Below are 20,955 nucleotides of genomic sequence, written 5' to 3' on the forward strand. Positions count from 1 at the left end.
CTTACTGAGGGTGCACTCAATTCCCTCATCCAAATCATCAATAAAGATATTAAAGAGGATGGGCCCCAGTACCGACCTCTGGGGAACACCACTCGTAACTGGTCACCAGCTGGATTTAACTCCATTCACCACCACTCTCTGAGCTCGGCTGTCCAGCCAGTTTTTAACCCAGCAGAGGGTACCTGTCCAATCCATGGGCTTCCAGCTTCTCCAGGAGAATACTGTGGGAGACCGTGTCAAAGGCCTTGATGAAGTCTAGGTAGACTACGTCAACAGCCTTTCCCTCATCCACCAGGTGGGTCACCCAGTCATAGAAGGAGATGAGTTTGGTCAGGCAGGACTTGCCTTTCATGAACCCATGCTGACTGGGCCTGATCCCCAGGTTGTCCTGCACATGCTGCGTGATTGCATTCAAGATGACCTGTTCCATCACCTTTTCTGGAACCGGCTTCAGGCTGACAGGCCTGTAGTTCCCCAGGTCCTCCTTATGACCCTTCTTATAGATGGGCGTCCCATTAGCAAGTCTACAGTCATCTGGGACCTCTCCGGATGACCATGACCGCTGATAGATGACAGAAAGCAGCTTGGCAATCACATCCACCAACTCCCTCTGCACCCTCGGGTGGATAACAAGGTTGAACAATCTAAGTGCGATGTGCTGCACATGGGTTGGGGCAATCCCAGACATGAGAACAGACTGGGAGAAGAATTCATAGAGAGCAGTGTGGTGGTTTTACTCAGAGGGTGGTGAGGCACTGGAATAGGTTGCCCAGAGAAGTTGTGGATGCACCATCCCTGGAGGTGCTCAAGACCAGGTTACATGAGTCCCTGGGCAACCTGATCTAGTGCGTGGTGTCCCTGGCCATGGCCGGGGGTTGGACCTAGATGATCTTTGAGGTTCCTTCCAACCCAAGCCATTTTATGATGCTATGATCTATGAGTGGTTACTCCTATTTTCAGTTCCTTCAAATAAAGAATTCTTTAAAAAGCTTTGACTAATTATTTCAATTTACGGAGCATACAGTGTAGCAATGATCTTTATGTACATTTAGAAAAATATTGAAGTTATTTTGAGAGATGCTCTTTCACAATTACTACCTGATTAGCTTCTATAAAACGATTAAATAGTTTACAGCAAGTTATATCACAGAATGGTTGAGGTTGAAAGGGACCTCTAGAAGTCATCTAATCCAATACCCCTGCTCAAGCAGGGACACCTAGTGAAGGCTGCCCTGCTATGTGGGTGTGAAGCATTTTTTTTGTTTTGTTTTGTTTTGTTTCTAACAAACGGAAGTAGGTGGCTTCTGCTTTACCTCTGGTCAAGGTAATGCAGTTTCTTCTACTTTTAGGTGGGGTTTTTAAAGTAGTAGTCATTCTTCCCTGTACTAAGGTAAGTGGTTTTTAAGAACTTTTTTTCTTTGTGTGTCTGTCTGTGGATGACTTTGATCTGATACGGAACTTGCACTTTGAATATGAGGAAAAGTATCAGTCTTAATATTTGGCTATCTTCTCGTGTACCTGCCCTCTGATTGCAGAATGTGTCCAGAATAACAATACAAAGGGACTTCTCATGGAGCATGAACAAACAAATATTTTAAATTCAGTATCTATCTTAACTGAGTCTCAAATCAGGCTATACTTTGTTTTGTTTTTCAGAGTAATATAATTGAAAGTGCTTCTCCTATATTTGAGGAAGAACAAATTGCTGGTTGGATGGTGGATTAATAAGTAGTTGCCATATTACAAGAGTAAGAAGATATTTGGGGATTTGGGAAGAACTGGATTTTCACCCTAGTTCAGCAGCTTTGCTGCTCACTTAAACACAGATGAATGAAGACCCCATTTGGAAAATCACCAGGTCAGCGGTCCAGAGCTGATGCAGGTGAGGTGTTATTGAATTTGTTTTCATTGTTTGTTAATTGGTTTTTAGTAGGTAAAAAATATTCTTAATACATAAGAAAATATATAAAATAATGGCTTTATGAAGCTGTTACTGTTTCCTTATGTTTTTTTCTGCTTGTTTTTAAAGATAAGAATTATACTTTGATTATAGAAATTGTAGAATTGAAAGGTTATACACAAATTTTAATTAAGCTGTACAGACTTACATATAAGAAATTGTACTGGTTTTGGCTGGGATAGAGTTTATTTTCTTCATAGTGGCTCATATGGTGCTATATTTTGTAGTTATGACCGAAATGGTGTTGATAACGTACCAGTGTTTAAGCTATTGCTTAACAATGCTTATGCAGCATCAAGGCCTTTTCTGCTTCTCATGCTGCCCTGTCAGCAAAGGAAGCTGGGGTTGCACAAGAAGTTGGGAGGGCACACAGCCAGGACAGCTGACCCAAACTTACCAAAGAGTTATTCCATACCATCTCATGTCATGCTCAGCAATAAAATCTGTGGGAAAGAAGGAGGAAGGGGGGATGTTCAGAGTTGTGGTGTTTGTCTTCCCAGAAACTGTTACACATGATGAAGCCCTGCTTTCCTGGAAATGGCTAAACATCTACCTGCCGAAGGGAAATAAATAGTGAATTAATTCCTTATTTTGCTTTGCTTGCAAGTGCAGCTTTTGCTGTGCCTATTAAACTGTCTATCTCAACTCACGAGTTTTCTCTTTTGATTTACCTTTGTGAATCTCTCCCCCATCCCACTATGTGTGTGGGGGGGGGAGTGAGCAAGTAGCTGTGGTGCTTAGCTCCCTACCAGGGTTAATCTACAACTGAAATGCTTGTTAGTAGTCTATAATATCAAAGGTTTAACATAACAGGAAGTTAACTAAAATTCTACAAAGGAGCTTGTGATAGGACTAGAGTAACATTTTGCTCATCCTAGAAGTGCTTGAAAATAAACAGTAATGTATTTACCATACATATTCACCACTGGAGGCCAGTAACTAGCGGAGTACCCCAGGGGTCAATACTGGGTCCAGTCCTGTTCAACGTCTTCATTAATGATCAGGACGATGGGGCAGAGTATATCCTCATCAAGTTTGCTGATGACACAGAACTAAGGAGAGTGCCTGATATGCCAGAGGGTTGTGCTGTCATCCAGAGCGACCTAGACAAGCTGGAGAAATGGGCTGACAGGAACCTCATGCAGTTCATCAAGGGGGAATGCAAAGTCCTGCACCTGGGGAGGAACAACCAGTACATGCTGGGGGAGGGGTGTGTTACCCAGCTGGAAAGCAGCCTGGCAGAAAAGGACCTGGGGGTCCTAGTGGACACCAAGTTGAACATGAGACAGCAACATGCCCTTGCCGCAAAGAAGGCTAACGGTAGCATGGTCTGCGTGAGGCAAAGTATGGCCAGCGGGTCAACAGAGGTGATCCTTCCCCTCTCCTCAGCACTGATGAGGCCACACCTGGAGCCCTGTGCCCAGTTCTGGGCCCCCCAGACATGGACATCCTGGAGGGAGTCCAGTGTAGGGCCATGAGGATGAATAATGGACTGGAGCATCCCTCCTATGAGAGGCCGAGAGAGCTGGGACTGATCAGTCTGGAGAAGAAGAGGCTCAGGGGGTGAGGGTAATCTCATCAATGTGTATAAATACCTGAAGGGAGGGTGCAAAGAGCCAGGCTCTTTTCATTGGTTCCCCCATGCCAGGACAAGAGGCAATGGGCACCAACTGGGACATAGGAGGTTTCGTCTGAACATCAGGAAGCGCTTCTTTACTGTGTGGGTGACTGAGCACTAGAACAGGTTTCCTACAGAGGTTGTGGAGTCTTCCTCCTTGGAGATCTTAGATCTTCAAAAGCCATCTGGACATGGTCCAGGGCAGCCTTCACTAGGTGTCCCTGCTTGAGCAGGGGTATTGGATTAGATGACTTCTAGAGGTCCCTTTCAACCTCAACCATTCTGTGATATAACTCACTGTAAACTATTTAATCGTTTTATAGAAGCTAATCAGGTAGTAATTGTGAAAGAGCATCTCTCAAAATAACTTCAATATTTTTCTAAATGTACATAAAGATCATTGCTAGGAGAGGTGCTCCAGCCCTCTGATCATCTTTGTGGCCCTCCTCTGGACCCACTCTAACAGATCAACATCCTTCTTGTGCTGGGGGCTCCAGACCTGGATGCAGTACTCCAAGTGGGTCTTCACAAGGGCAGAGTAGAGGGGGACAATCACCTCCCTTGACCTGCTGGCCACTCCTCTTTTGATTCAGCCCAGGATGCAGTTAGCCTTCTGGGCTGAAAGCACACACTGCTCATGTCAAGCTTTTCATCCATCAGAACCCCCAAGTCCTTCTCTGCAGGGCTGCTCTCAATGAATTCTTCTCCCAGTCTGTTCTCATGTCTGGGATTGCCCTGACCAAGGTGCAGCACCCTGTACCTGGACTTGTTGAACCTCATTAGGTTCACATGGGCCCACTTCTCAAGCTTTTCTAGGTCCCTTTGGATGGCATCCCTTCCTTCTGGTGTATCAACTGCACTGCTCAGCTTGGTGTCATCTGCAAACTTGAGACATTGCCATTGACCACCACTCTCTGGGTGCAACCTTCAGGCCACCTCCTTATCCACTGAATGGTCCACCCATCAAATCCATCTCTCTCCAATTTGGAGACCAGGATGTTATGTGGGACCGTGTCAAAGGCCTTGCAGAAGTCCAGGTAGATGACATCAGTCGGTCTTCCCTTGTCAACTGATGCAGTCACTCCATTGTAGAAAGCCACTGGATTGGTCAGACATGCTTTGCCCTTGGTGAAGCCATGCTGGCTGTCTCGGATCACCTCTTTGTCCTGCATGTGCCTTGACATTGCTTCCAGGAGGATCTGTTCCATGATCTTGCCAGGCACAGAGGTGAGGCTCACAGGTCTGTAGTTCCCCAGGTCCTCCTTTCTAGCCTTTTTAAAAATGGGAGTGATGTTTCCCTTTTTCCAGTCACCAGGGACTTCTCTTGACTGCCAGGACTTTTCCAATATGATGGAGAGAGGCTTGCCAACTCTATCAGCCATTTCCTTCAGGACCCTGGGATGCATGTCATCAGGTCCTATAGACTTGTAGTTGTTTAGTTTCATCAGGAGGTCTTGAAACTGCTCTTCATTCAGTCCTTTATGACTTGTTAAATGTAGTGGGTTTACGTGGCAAGGTCTTGGTAGTGGGGGGCTGCAGGGTGGTTTCTGTGAGAAGAATCCAGAAGCTGCCCCATGTTAGATAAGGGCCAATTTCAGCCGGCTTCAAAGGGACCCACTGCTGCCCAGAGCCGAGCCAATGAGCGATGCAGTTTGCACTTTTGTGAGAGCATTTTTAAGAAAGGGAAAAAACCTGCTGCAACAACAGCAGCTGGGAGAATGAGGAGTGAGAAACAGCCCTGCAGACACCAAGGTCAGTGAAGAAGGAGGGGGGAGGAGGTGTTCCAGGCGCCGGAGCTGAAGTTCCCTTGGCCTGTGGAGCAGGTTGTCCCCCTGCAGCCCGTGGTGTACCACGGTGGAGCAGGTTTCCACGCTGCAGCCCATGGAGAAGCCCACAGTGGAGCAGGTGGATCCGACTTGAAGGAGGCTACAGCCTGTGGAGGACCCCCACTGGAGCAGACTCCAGGCCCGACCTGTAGCCCATGGAGAGGAGCCCATAGGGGAGCAGGTGATATGACAGAAGCTGCCGCCCGTGGGGGACCCATGTTGGAGCAGTTTGCTCCTGAGGGATGGACCCTGTATTACAGACCCATATTTGGAGCATTACTTGAAGAGCTGCTGCCTATAGGAAGCCCACGCAGGATCAGTTCAGGAAAGATTGCATCCCGTGGGAAGGGCCCCACGTTGTGGGGTCCCCAAAGTGCTATAGACTGACTGCAACCTTCATTCCGCCATTCCCCTGCGCCGCTCGGGAGGAGGACGTAGAAGAGGGTGGATGGGGGGAAGATGTTTTTAGTTTGTTTTCGTTGTTTCTCACTTCTCCAGATTGTTAGTAATAGATAATAAATTTCTGTAATCTTCCTGTGGTGAGTCTGTTTTGCCTGTGATGATAAATGCTGAGTGATCTCCCTGTCCTTATCTCAACCCTTGAGCCCTTTCCATCATATTTTCTCCCCCTTTCCCTTTGAGGAGGGGGAGTGAGAGAGCGGTTGTGGTGGAGCTCAGCTGCCCACCTGAGTATAACTACCACATTGGAATAATTTGAAGTTTTGTAGCTCAATAGACTAATGAATCTCTATACGTTTTTTGTGCTCTGTAGTGAGGATTATCAGCATGGCACAGCAAAAGCATCAACTTACCAGTCAAGAATAGTTCTGTATGCTAGTATTTAGTCTTTTATAAACTAAGCAAAACTGTGCTTTTTCTGTGCATTCTTTTTGGACTAGTGTGCAGGAAAGGGTCTAGAAATTAGAAATTCTCATTTAAGAATTCTGCAGTCCAGCTTTTTGGGGATTAAAATGTTAAAAATGAATGCTGTTCATTCATTCCACTGTTTAATTATTTGCTTTTTAGTTGAACTTTTGAGAGTAATATAATTTACTTTGTAGTTGTTTTTCTCTCTTCTGGAATTACTTCACGTTCTTTGGCAGAGGGGGAATGCCCTTCCTATTTTGTACCACAGCAAAATTCACTACTGACCTGCACAGTGGAAAACTTTGTAGACAAATGGTGCAGCACATTATCTAACCCTGACCATCGTTTATTGGTGCTTTCTGAAAAATCTCATGAAACCAAATCAGTTTCATATGAAATTAGGAAAGCTCAACTACTTTTTAAAATACCCACTGCCACCTGTGGGGGACCCAGGTTGGAGCAGTTCTTGAAGAGCTGCTGTCTGTGGGAAGCCCATGTAGGATCAGTTCCGGAAGGACTGCATCCCATGGGAGGGACCCCACATTGGAGCAGGGGAAGAGAGTGACAGAGAAGGAGTGGCAGAGATGAAGCCTTATGGACTGACTGCAATCCTCGTTCCCCATTCCCCTGCACTGCTCGGGAGGAGGAGGTAGAAGATAGTTTGATTTTAGTTTCTTGCTGTTCTAGTCTGCTAGTGATAGGCAATAAATTATATTAATCTTCCTATGTTGTCTGTTTTGCCCATGATAATAATTGTTGCGTGATCTCCCTGTCCTTATCTCAACCCTTGAGCCCTTTTCATCATATTTTCTGCCCCTTTTCCTTTGAGGAGGGGGAGTGAGAGAGCGGTTGTGGTGGAGTTCAGGTGCCCAGCAGAGTAAAACCATCAGAGTCCTCCTTCTTGATACCGCCAGAATATTTGTGGGAGGAGAATTTCTTTTGTAAGAGAAAAGAAAGGAAAGCAGGCTTTGACACGGTACTTAATATCAGTATGGTTGCCTTCTAAGCATTAGCTGGGTACTGTGAGAGTTCAAAGAATTTAGACATTAGGTTTGTAAAGGTAACTTTTAGAATAATTTTGTCTAATAATCTGTAACATACAATGAACAAGAACATTACAGCAGATTTGAGGTGTCATAATGTGGATTTTATGTAGAGAGTGAATTTTTTGACTGAAACTAGGTAATTTTACTTTACATGTTGAATAGAAAATTTCATTATTTGTCCTCTTGGCTTAAAAAATAACAAACCAGACTTATTTTAGATGGTCACACTTTCCATTGCTATGTCATTATAGTTTATCCTATAATTTGCACCTTCATTTTGTTCCATGAAAAATCATAATTGACACTCAGATTTCTTTAGATGCCTTTTTTGCTTTTTAATATCTATACACAACAGTTAATATTTAGACCTTTACTTTTTTCTTTATGAGGTTTGTTTAATTGTAACTGAGGAGTCCTTAATTTACACTCCTGGCTGATTAATATATCACTGTCTTTTTGATACACGCCTCCAAGTCATACACATTTGTTCACTCTCAACTCTTGACATAGTCTTTGCCTAGGCTTGGGTGCCACCAGCTTCCAACCTCTGGATATATGTTCTTGAAGAAGACAATTTCTGACCTTCTTGCTGTGGTTGCTCCTTCTTCTGATCATATTTCATAGGCTGTGGGTAGTTGGCCTTTATTGATTTTTGAAAAAAAAATTATGCAATGATGGAATTATCTGCTGTATGTTTCTTAATTATGGATGTATATTAGGAAGGAGTGTACCAGGTAGCCATCATTAGGAGACGGAACAGCCCACTCTATAATGTTGTGGAGGGGTTTGATGGGGTGGTGTTTTAAGCACAGTATAGCTAACATGTCAAAAAGAAATGATTGTCTCACTCTATTTTGCATTGGTGTGGCCTCACCTAGAGTACTGTGTGCAGTTTTGGGCGTCACAATATAAGAAGGATAAAAAATATTAAAATGTGTCCAAAGGAGGGCAACAGAAATGTTGAAAGGACCTTTCTCAAAAGGAACTATTAAAAAAAAATCTGGTTGAGAAAACCTATCAAAAGCAAAACTAGGTCAAGTGACAGGGAGCTGGAATTAGAAATCCAAATTGGAAAGTAGTTTAAGTGATAACTCCCTTCTTTTAGAAGGAGATTTTAGTTACATACCAGTGAAGGGATGTTGTTCCTCAATTGTACGTTAATAAATTTGTTAGGGAAGAACTACTTCAAGTCCAGAAATTTGTCACTAAATCTCACCTATTCTATACATTAGAATTAATTGTGTGTCAGTGATGTTTGTGAACTTTTATAGACTTTTAAAGTGTTTGCGTTTGGGGTTTTGTTTCTTGGTTCTAATTGGGACTGTTAAGGATTTATCCTACTGGTGCTGAGATTTTCAGTTGAAAGCAAATACTTCAAGTGATTACTGGATTGACAGTATAATGGATTTGAAAATTATTAATGACATTAACAATGGGGGGAGTATATTTTCTAACTTGCATATTGTTAAAACAACAATAACAGAAAATCTTGTATGTTAATGGTAAATAACTTTTAAACAAGATTTCTGTGTTTTTAAAGAATCGTTGATGCAAGTATCGTTTCATATATTTTGATGCTTCTCATTAATTTCCTTTTTTAAAGATTGTGGCCATGTCCCAGAAACTACATGAGCAGATAATTATTTTCATGAGAATTATATACTTTCACTAGAAAATAATTTGATAAAAATCTTGTCTATAAAATTGTCATAATTTAAGAGAAGAATATATATAAAGTTGGTATATTTTCTCCTATTCATTTTCCCTCCTAAATAAAGATATGGTAAAAGCATGCAAATCACTTACCTACTTCATTTATATTTCATCTGTAGATCATGTAAAATTGTAAAATCATGGGACTCTAGATGACTTTGGCAATCATGCTCAGGCTGCAAAAAATCTGTAGGTATAGATGATCCAGTGATTGTGTCAGCTGTTCATATGGCCTAACATGATTACTGTTACTGAATTAAATGCTTTACCAAAGCTTTTTGCAATTGAGTTTGGTTTCATTCAATAGTAAAGACTTAGATGCAGTGACTGCTTTGAAAAGGCTAGTTTTTCTCTGTTCTGTCTTCCTGCTTACAAAGGTAAAGGCTTTTATTTGCTATCAAGTAGGTGTAAGAGGAGAAAAATACATTTAATTAAAATATCCAGATTTTTGAAGTCTGCCTCTACTGGGAAACAGACAATAATTCCATCTTGAGAAATAAAGGATAACACCGAAGATGGAAAAATGAAGGAAAACCAAACTTGTTTCTTATTTATTTATAACAGTAGAGTGCATGCCTGCAGCCTCAGTAATTTTGTTAAAATATAGAGCAGCTTTCTGGGATATAATTTGAGTAGCCACTCCATGCATGGCATTGTATCTGTGCTTCTAATTATTGCATGGCACTTTCCAATAATAGGTGAATCCAGATTTTTTTTCATTAACATAATCTAATATAATTGTAAGTTAAGTTGTGATTATTCTTGTGTTTACATTTATATTTGGCCTTTTTGAGTATACTGATTAATTGTTTCATGCTGTAGAAATGTAAGATATGGTCCTTTACAGTCCTTCCTAGTTGTTATCGGTATTGTCCTTGTGAATTAAGAAAAGAGATCCCACTCCTAGATGCAACTTGCTTAAAATTATGGTGAAATCTTTTGGCAGAGTTGGGAATTTATTTTACTGCTCTACTCCTGGTCTTCTTTCACAAACTCTTTAAGTTCACATTGGGCAATTTTAGGTGTGAATAAACACGTCTGTGGAATTCTTAGGTCCCTCAAAGTAATTTTAAAAGAGCCCATAAGCCCAAAGTAATTTTAAAAGATCAAGAATAATTCTTATGTGATTATATGGTGTTTCTGTAGCAGATTTTAAAATGTCCAGCTTTTGCTGCCTCTCATAAAGACAGCGGATATTCTGAGAAATAAGATGCTGAGGTGTGTTTTGAAGAGCCCATCTAATTTTGATGGACTGGATGGAGATTGCCATCTGATATGACAAAACTAAAAATATTGCTAGTAGCTTTCTCTTATCCTTCTTCCTATTCTCTTCTCCTCCTCCCCCCCCCCCCCCAGTTGAAACATGTATAGTCTCTTTAGTGTCCACATCCTCAAAGGATGTTTATTTTACTTCTGTCTTGTCTTACCCTTTTTCTTTCTCTGTGAGAGTAAGGTAGAAGCATTTAGAAACATGGCTCATAGTTTTGTTGTTGAATTTAATGGTCTATTTTAAGGCTCCATCAGGCAAAATTAATTCAGGCTCAAAAAACACAGACCAACTGACAAGTAAGTGCTTTTGTTCTTGACTGGGAGTTAGAGTTTGTACTGACTTTTTATTATGAAAAATATTTATTTTTGTAGTCATAAGAGATTGAGACATAAACATTTTCTCTTTCTTCAGATCTATCAAATTTTGAGTCTTGCTGTTTATTACAAACAAGCATAAAACAAATACAATCACTATTTGTGGGGTGTCTTTTTGTTGTTTTTTCTTGTTGTGTGGCACTCCCCCCATACAACTTAGTTGTATAGAGTTTATTTTGAATGTTGTCTAAAACATGGAATTTAATGGAGTGTTCTAGTTAGAACAATAGCATTTGTCATTCCATAGTCAGAAGAAGGTAAAGGATGTGAACTTAAATCCGTTCAATGACATTCATGTTATATAGAATTGGATAACTCTCCATTATTAGGTCTTTTGGGTTTCTAGTCAGACTTTTTGTGATATCTTTTTTTTTTTTAATTTTAATTTCTAGCTAATAGTTCTTATAAACAGCCCTTATAAAGGGAAGTTCTATTTACTTGGTCTTTTAATAGTCAAAAATTGCAAATAGGATCTTTACTGTAGCTATTAGCATAGAGGGCCTAATTTCTGAAAACTTAAAATTCTACCTGCCATTAAAACTGGAGATACATCTTTCCATGGATTCAGTACAAGCTTGAGTGTTGGAAACATAAAGTGTAGTCTTATTTTAATTCTGCCATTTCTGTCACATGATTTACATCCTCTTTATTTCTCCATCAGAAAATCCAAAGATTAAAATATTTATGAAAACTTTTAAGGTTAATGGCATTTTCAGTTCTTGACTCATGTGACATTACTAGTAATATGAAAGTTAACTTTCAAAATACATATGCTCAAGCTATGCTTGGAACATGTACATAATGTTAAAGAATTTGTTTATTTGGATCTGTAGAGAAACTCAATTAAGTATTTCTCCATAGGTGTGAATTTAAGCATCCGTAGATGAAATTCTGAACATGTTTCTACATATACATGAGGTGTTTTTATTATTATTATTATTACTATTATTGACAGACATTGAAGTTATGTATGTGTCAAAGTCCAACACTCTTTGACTGGGTTCTTTTAGATATTCCATATGTAGAGAGCTTAATGTTTAATACCAACTGTTGTCGTTTAACCCCAGTAGGCAGCTAAGCATCACACAGCTGCTTGCTCCCTTCCACCCCTTCCCCAGTTGGATGAGGGGAAGAGAATCAGAAGGTCAAAATTGAGAAAACTTGTGGGTTAAGATAAAGACAGTTTAATAAGGAAAAAACAAACAAACAAAAACCACAAAGGAACAAAAAAACAAGTGATGCAAAATGCAATTGTTCATCACCAGCTGACCAATGCCCAGCCAGACCCCAGACAATGGCAGCACCCCCCTGGCCAACTCCCCCCAGTTTTATTGTTGAGCATGACATCATATGGTATGGAATATCCATTTGGCCAGTTTGGGTCAGTTGTCCTGGCTGTGTCCCTCCCAGCTTCTTGTGCATCCATCCCTAGCCTACTTGCTGGCAGGGCAATGTGAGTAACAGAAAAGACCTTGACTCAGTGTAAGCACTGCTTAGCATCAGTGTGTTAACACTATTTTCATTACAAATTCAAAACAGTACCAAATGAGCTACTAGGAAGAAAATTAACTCTATCCCAACCAAACCAGCACACCAACTTTACTTTTTTGAAGTTATTTGACACTACACGGGACTTTGATTTAGCAGAATGAAATAGCAGTTTACTTCGATCACAATACAAATAAAAATTATGCTTAGCAGAGTATAGTAGTTGCAATATACAGTTGAATCATAATACAAATGTGATTCTTGTTGCTGGTCTTCATCATGACTCTGGCTGTCCCCAGTTGCTAGGAAGGAATACATGGGTTGAAACTGGCTTAAGCCTGTTGCTCTCTTCAAAGTTCTTTCTGTTTTTTGTACAGTTTTTATACTGTATGTTCTATACTGAGTTTTTTATACTCAGTTTGGCTGAGCCACATATAACCCTACCCATTCTGGTCTGGCTAACTCTGGAAGATATGTATTTGCACGTATTTATTTATTTTAATTAAGCCAGGGACAGTTACACAGCCAATTGATTCCCTCAACTATTGTAGCCATTTATCTAGAACAAAGACTATCTCCTATCCCTTTTGTGTTTTCAGTTTTTTAAAACACTTGTGGTCAGTCACTCTCTACTTCTTTACTTAGGCAATGAATACGTACTCATGAAGTTATCCCCTCAGAGCCTTCTTCCATTCTAGGAGTTCATTGATCAATCACAACATGAAGTGTTTAAGTTTTTTACATTTTGACTTCAAAAAGAGAACTTTTCTGTAAGATGCCTTTTTGGCATTGTGTATAAACACATTTTATTTTTCAATAATTCCATTATTTATATTGTAGGTCATGCGGGAGTCTCTGCCAGCATGATGAAGAAAAGAACTTCCCACAAGTAAGTTGCTAATATTTTTACTAAAGAATAGTTCTCAATAACTGGAATTTCCATTCTAGAAATATATCTGTATTGTTCCAGTCACTTTGCTCTTGAAAATCATGTGGAGTAGTATTCAGCCAGTGTATGTGTGTAGAGTCAGACTTTAATTCTTTTGGGAGGGAGGTGGGAAAGAATGCACCATTGGTGGAGTTCTAAATATCGTTTTGAATGTTACTCTGAGAGAAATTATCCTGTGAATGCAATTTTTTAATTTACTCTGGAATTCAGAGGCAAGAGGTTGCAAGCCAGAAATTGAGTACATGTACTCTAGGATTTGTTACAGCTTTAGTTTTTGAAAAGGATTTTTCACTTTTTTTTTTTAAATAAAGAACAAACTGAAGCACTTCTTATAGAAGGCTGCTATTTGTGTGTGAAGGATACTTGCTTATCCTATACATTCATGGCACGTATTATTCTCTCTACTACATTTTGAAATAGTAGCAGCTAAATTATGAGTATGAGAAGACAGAGGTAATAGCTTGGACATGTTTGACATTAGTGTCTAACAGCTAGATGTTGCAACTGGCTGAATGTCTAGTTGGAGAACTCTAAACATAAGCTGGGGAAGGGTGAAATATTAATATACTGCTACTTATATTTTAATTATGAATTACTATAGTGGTGCTATATGACATGCATCAATACAAAGCAATTTGTCTGGCAGGAATATCTTCTATGATTAACATATTTGAATTAATATTAAGTGTTTCCCAGACACGACACATGATGCTCTGCTCTAATCCCTTTCACCAACTCTTCACTATTCACTCTTGTCTATCTCTTTACAAGGCAAAGATAAACATTTATTTGTTTAGAGACAGGTAGAGTTGGTTAAAACTTAATTTCTCTTGTTCTTTTTCAACCGCTCAGAGAAAGGAGTGTATGATGGGAAGACTATCAGAGGTGGGTTGCCTTTTGTACTTGAGGGTGGCTAGATTTGTCTTTATTGTTCTGTTGATATACGCTTATTCAAATAGCTAAATAGGTTGTATATTTGTTAGCATAAAGGCTTTTATGGGGCATATTAATTTGTGATCCTATGTCACATGATTTTGAGGCATTTAACTTAAGCACCCAACTGAGTTTTATGTTAATTTAGCCTAGTCTAACTGTTTTAGAATTGTTTGGTAAAGGTTTTATTTTGTACCAAACCAAGATGACTTTTTGTGTGCTGCTCACTGACTTCTCTGAGAATGAGAGACTAGTATAGAGTTGTTTATATTTGATATTCATTACTTACATTTTTGAAATGAATAGGTAACAGTAAGTAGTGCTGTAGACATGTTTATACTAAACAAGTGGGATATGAATGCCTATGTAAAAATGTATGCTGATGCTACTCTGAGCTGTTATAGCCAACCATGAATTAGTAATGCATACTTTATAGTTGATTTAGTTATGATGACTCTTACATTCCTCATTTAAAGGAAAAAGAGGAACAAGTCTACTGGCATTTGAAGGCCATAGGGCCTTCAAAAACTTCTAAACTAGGTTCAGAAAGTCCATGGGGAAGGGAGGAGCCAAGTGGATGGAACAGGGGAACTCAGGAAGTGATAAAATGAGCTGTGTGGATTAGCTTTCTGAACTCTTCTTAACTAATGTTAGTTAACCATTGACCCTTTTACTGACTCTTTTGGAAGGGGTTCCCATGGTTATAGGTCAGCTGCAAAAGAGCAGTTCTTATGTGCGCTCTGTCAGTGTCAATAGGTAGTGATGAATATGAAGCTGACCCTATTGTCAGATCAGTCAGTAGTCTCTTAGCTTTTATCCTTTCAACTACCACTGAATTTATCCCTTGTGAATTTCACACTTACTGTGGCAGGTTATACTTGGCTAAGGGCCAAACTCCCACCCATCTGCTCACTCCCCCTCCTCAGCAGGGCAGGGGTGGAAAATAGGATGAGAAAGCTCATGGGTCAAGATAAAAAGGAGATTGCTTACCAATTACGGTTGCAGGCAAAAGAGGCTTGAGTTAGGGAAAATTGAGTTAGGGGAAATTATTTTATTGCCAATTAAAATAGATTCGAATTGTAAGAAACAAACATTAAAATAACACCTTTCCTTTCCCATGATCAACTTCACTCCAGATTCCTCTACCCTCTCTTCCTCCCCAAAGCAGCACAGGGAAGTGGGGAGGGGCGTTTATAGCCAGTACATAAGGATTGCTCTCTCTGCTATTCCTTCCCCCCATACTTTTCCCCTGCACTGGCATGGGTTCTCTACAGGCCACAGTTCCTGTCAGGAAATATCCGACTGCTCCAGCACGAGTCCTCCATGGACTACAGTGTGGATATCTACTCTGGTGCCATAGAACACCTCCTTCTTTCTGAACTTGGTGTTCCCTTTGCTCTCTCCCTCTCTCTCCCCGCTCCCCACCACCCTCACGTGCTCCCTCTCTCTCCCTCACGCTCTCTCTTGCTCTCTCCCTACACCCCTCCCCCTTCTCTGCCTGTCCAGCCTTTTTTGCGCTTTCTTTTATGTTTTCACAAAGGCGCCACCAACTTTGCTGATTGGCTCAACTTTGGCTTGTGGTGATGTTGCCAAGCCAGCTGGAACCAGTTGCATCTGTCACAGGGCAGCCCCTGACCTCTTCTCACTTGAGGCCACCCCAGTGTTCTAAGAAAATGAATTTCAGAAGTGAATAATGGTTTTTGAAGGAGTACAGAAAGTACTCTAAAACTGCTTCCTCAAGTAATGTGCCTCATATTGAGGAAAAACAATTTATAAAAATTATCTGATCACACAATCCCCCTATCAGTGATATTATTGATAGTCTATAGTATTGAGACAGGGAACAAGATAAAGGATGTTGATTCCTAGGTCTTAGCTAGCACAATTGTATGTTAACGACCCCAAAGATAAGGGAGTAAAAGACTGTGTGCATAGATAATAGAACCAGAAAGTACTGGCTTGACTGCTGAAGTCTGTCAAAGAAAGTAAGGGTCAGGAATTTAGAAGACTCCTGGCCTTCATCAAAAGACCACCAGAGTACGCCTGATGACCACCCAAGGACTCCAGTACGCATGTGAATAGGGGCAGGAACCTATGTTAATGATTCTTTCGGAGAATGAAATGAATATGTATTTGTCCCACTAATATAAGCACACTGCCAGTAACCCTTAGTGTGTGTGTGTTAGGCGGAGCAATCCCCCCCCACACCTGGCACCGTAATAAAGAATACCTGCTTAATAACTTTGGTTACTGAGTTTTCACTGTTTTAGTTTGGCGACCCAGATGGGACCCTCTCTGTTTGGCTGCGGGAGCCGCTGAGATGTAGGACTCTCTAGGCGTGCCCGGGAGATTCTCGGAGGGACTCCTCACCTCAGCTGGCTCACTGGGGGGACAGACAAGGACCATCTTTTGTAAAGGTATTCTTTTTGGAATTTTGTTTGGTTGGTATACTGTTGGTTTGGAAGGTACCCGTAAAGCATAGAAGACGTTCTATGTTGGGTGCTGTACTACTAGTCAGTGGGATGCCATGTGATCTAGTCAGTACTTTGTTTTGTAGACGTTCTACATTTGGTCCCGTACTACTAGCCACTGGGAGTCCATGTGATTTAGTCAGTACTTTGTTTTCGTTTTGGATTTGTTCTGGCACTTTGACTCTGGATGTGTTCTTGACATTGAATAACGGAAAACGCTTAATGGATCACGATTTATACTGGGAAATTTGTTGTAATAAGTGATACTATTTGTAGTAGTGATTGCTGTTTTGTGTTGCTTGAGTGAAAGGTGTAAGGGGCCTCTTTGTGTGATTGCGTGATTGTGCTGTGTGAGTGAGACGCAGCATCGCTGCGAAGTGAGTGCGGAGTCCTGATCCGCGGTTCCGCTATTCCGTGAGGAATATGGCTGGAGATGGAAGAAGTGTAAGAGATTGAGAAAAGACATCATAATGGGAAGAATTTTGAGTACTATTGATAAAAAGACCCCTCTGGGTTGTATCTTGGCCCATTGGAGGGACACTGGTGGACCACCTGGAGGAAATGTTAATTGTAAGACCTTAATTAAGTATTGTAACCAATGGTGGACTTAATAGAGAGAAAAAAAAAATCAGGATCCAGACTGGGGAGACATTGATCTAATGATGGGGGAGATGATTGAGATGATGGAAACAGAAAACCAGCTAATTCTTAAAACAGCCTGAGTTCATGTGCGAGCTCAGATTGCCAATGGGACCGCTCAGGGAACTGTAGATGATTGCATTCCCCTGACCGACCCCCTCTGAGACCCTAATCACCCCGGAAATTATGAACAGTTATGTAAATACCAAAATCTGATTAAATTGGGAATTGAGAACCGGTTCCGAAATCTATAAATCATTCAAACATATATAGTATCCAACAAGGTCCAAAAGAAACCCCTATGGAATTTTTGGACCAACTTTGAAATGCAATGGAAAAAAAAAAACAATTTGGACCTGGCTTCAGAAGACAAATAGAGGCAATTGGCTAGCCTCTTTCTAGGGCAATCGGCCCCTGATAGCAAGAATTACAGAAATAGCAAGAAATTACAGAAATTGGAGGGACAAGACTTGGGAGACCCAGAAAGGTTATTGAATGCAGCGTGGAAAGCATTTAGGAATAGGGAAGATGCAAAGGACAGAAGTTATCTAAGGTGATAGCCACGACAAACAGTGGCTGCACTAGAACAGAAAGAGAGAAGGAGGGGGGCAAAGGGGGAATTGATAAAGGTAAAGAAAGGACTTTAGGAGGGTTTAGAGGACAGAACCAGTGTGCATACTGCAAGAAGGAAGGACATTGGGAAAAAAAAAAGGAAAAAAAAAAAAAGAGGATTGTCTTAGGTTGCAGGATAAACTTGCAACAGTCAGAACAGGAATGATGGAGACCTGGGGCATCTACCCTAGCAGGTCCACTGGTTGAAATAAAGCTAGGGAACGAAGAGAGAGGCTTGGATTTTTTTGTTGCTTATGGGAGCTTCTTTCTCTGTGTTAATTCAAAAATTGATTCTGGAAAAGTGCTGAGTCTATAAATGTAATAGGAGCAACTGGCCAACAGGAAAAGGCATTTTTGCAATGCTTGAAATTTAAATTGGGAAAAATGATTGGAATACATCAATTTTTATACTTACCCAGTTCGCCACGGCCCTTATTGGGAAGGGACTTGCTGGAAAAATTGGATGCAAAAATTTCTTTTGACCAAGGGAAAATGGAAATAAAAGTAACATATTAAACTCTTAAGTCTATCCCTGGTGAGTCCAGAGAAAGCTCCAGACAGGACTCCCTGAATGGATGTAATTATGAACCAAGTGTATCTGGGAGTTTGGGCTACAGGAATACCCGGGGGAGCAAAGAATGTAGTACCTGAAAAAAAATAATTTTGATTTAAAGGAAAATGCTCCCAAGGTATGCCAAAAGCAATACCCACTAAAGGTGGAAGACAGAAGGGGAATGGAAGGAATAATTAATAACTTTCTTAAATATGGACTATTAGTAGAATATGAGTCAGAATATAACACTCCATATAGGCCCGGTTAGAAAGGCAGATGGAACCTATTGTGTAGTCCAGGACTTAAGGGCCATCAATAGGGTCACAAAAGATTTATACCCTGTAGTAGCCAACCCCTATAACCTTTTGACAAAATTAGAAAACAGTCAAGTTTGGTTCACGGTACTAGATTTAAAGGATGCCTTTTCCTGCCTGCCCGTGGTGACTGAAAGCCAGAAACTCTTTGCCTTTGAATGGGAAAATCCCAATACATGAAGAAAAACTCAGCTTACTTGGACTGTGTTAGCCTGTGATCTTGAAGCTTGGAAAACCCCTTCAGGAAAAGGGGACACTGCTGTAATACATAGATGATCTGTTGATAGCTACCGAAGAAGAAAAGGAGTGTGTGGAATGGACTATTAGTTTACTAAATTTTTTCGGCACTAATACCGTGAACCCAGCCTCTTTCCTTAGTAACAGAGTTTCCAGATCACCCCTTCATGATTGCATCAAGACCATGGGCACGGTATACTCCAGCTGACCAGACTTAAAGGAAACACCCCTAGAAGACGCAGAGGACTGTTATATAGATGGCAGCAGCTTCGTCTGCCAGGGAATTCACCTCACAGGGTATGCACAGGGTATGTGGTAAGAAACATCAGCCCAAAAGGCTGAAATCATCGCCTTGGTAAGAGCTCTTGAGCTGGCAAAAGAGAAAAGAATTAACATATGGACAGATTTGAAATATGACTTTGGTGTGGTGCTTGCGTGCACACGGGGCAATTTGGAAGGAGAGAGGACTCTTATCATCCTCAATTAAACATGCAGAAGAGATACTGAAGTTACTCCAAGCGGTATACCTGCCTACTGAAGTTGCCATTATGCACTGTAAAGGACATCAAACAGGGGAAACTGATATTGGAAGAAGGAAATAGATTGGCTGATGCAGAAGCCAAAGGGGAGGCAGAACGGGCATCTGAGAGTCAAATTTTGGCACTAGTACCAGGAACAGAAAACCAGGCATTAACAAAAGCCTTAGAAAATGAAGTAGAATATTCTAAGATCGATAAGCAATTAATTGAAGATGTAAATGGAAAATGTTACCTACAGGTTTAGCACAAATAAATGATGGGAGAATTGTGATACCATATTATATTAGATGGAGAACATAATAAAACATGCTGGGGAGCTGAAATTTTATAACAGTTTTTAAGTAGGACATGGATAGGACCTAATTTGTATACCATTGTCAGACAGGTGTCATATGTCTTAAAAATAACCCACAGACAGGAATCAAACCCCAGATGGGAACAATAGGGAAGGGAAATGTTCCTGGGAAACAGTGGCAAATTGATTTTTTCAAACTCCCAAGAAAAGGGAGGTTTAGATGCCTATTGGTACTAACAGACACCTTTTCCAGATGGCCAGAAGCATTCCCGTGTAGAACTAGCAAAGCCAGAGAAGTGTCCAAAGTATTGTTGAATGAAATTATACTGAGATTTGGTGTACCTTCAGTAATGTCATCTGAAAGGGGACCACACTTCACTGCAGAATTGACCCAACAAGTCAGCAAAGTGCTGGGGATTGATTATCAACTATGCACTCTATATAGGCCACAGGTGAGTGGCCAAGTGGAAAAAGAAAAAAAAAAAAGAATCATTTGATAAAACAACAGATTGCTAAAATCTGTCAAGAAACCAATATGTATTGGTATCAGGCGCTACCCATGGCGCACTTCTTAGAATTAGAACTAGGCCTAGGACCAAGGAAAAACTAAGCCCCTTTGAGATACTGTATGGCAGGCCTTACAAATCAATAAGAATGTTTTAGGAACTAGACCTTTTATTAGCCTCCCAAGGGGAAATATGCACTTTAATAAATATTAGTTGCTGTATGTATGTAAATGAGGCAGGACGAATTGAGACTGATCTCAAAAAAGTATTTGGAAAAGACCAAGATCTTACATAAGGTAGTTCAAGATGACACTTCCTGGGGTTTTTGAGAATTATGGAACAAACTGACCTCTTGGTTACCCAACTTTTCTTGGCTTAAGCAATTGTTTATAGGAATATGTATCTTCCTTATACTAGTATTCTTAACCTGTGTATTAGTACAGTGTAGATTTTGGTGCTGTATAAAAGGACTAGGTGATTATGAAACCTGTAAGTGTAACCAAATCGAGCACCATGTAGAAACTGGTAAGAATTTTATGAAAACTTTGAATCAAGGAGTGTTATAAGCAAAATAATTCGCTTAGGATAAAGCAAAGGGGGGACTTGAGACAGGGAACAAGATAAAGGATGTTGATTCCTAGGTCTTAGCTAGCACAATTGTATGTTAACGACCCCAAAGATAAGGGAGTAAAAGACTGTGTGCATAGATAATAGAACCAGAAAGTACTGGCTTGACTGCTGAAGT

The 20,955-nt window shown here is 40.6% G+C and overlaps 2 protein-coding genes across 10 annotated transcripts in view; both read left to right on the top strand.

The window, feature by feature from the left end:
* Positions 1 to 20,955, top strand: part of LOC125181537 (uncharacterized) — a 266,555-nt gene that overhangs the window by 143,272 nt on the left and 102,328 nt on the right. The gene's annotated exons all lie outside the window — the stretch shown is intronic.
* LOC125181310 (spindlin-Z) overlaps positions 1 to 20,955 on the top strand; it is a 57,199-nt gene that overhangs the window by 24,602 nt on the left and 11,642 nt on the right. For 5 of the 6 annotated variants that reach the window (XM_066987317.1, XM_066987315.1, XM_066987320.1 and 2 more), the window contains 2 exons: positions 1,657 to 1,882; positions 13,003 to 13,051. In XM_066987317.1, coding sequence (XP_066843418.1) covers positions 1,831 to 1,882; positions 13,003 to 13,051 — 101 coding nt within the window. In that variant the 5' untranslated portion in view covers positions 1,657 to 1,830. The remainder of the gene's footprint in view (positions 1 to 1,656; positions 1,883 to 13,002; positions 13,052 to 20,955) is intronic. The other variant, XM_048055778.2, reaches the window with a different exon arrangement.

This window comes from Anser cygnoides, chromosome W (genome assembly GCF_040182565.1).
Source record: "Anser cygnoides isolate HZ-2024a breed goose chromosome W, Taihu_goose_T2T_genome, whole genome shotgun sequence".
Taxonomy (NCBI): Eukaryota; Metazoa; Chordata; class Aves; order Anseriformes; family Anatidae; genus Anser; species Anser cygnoides.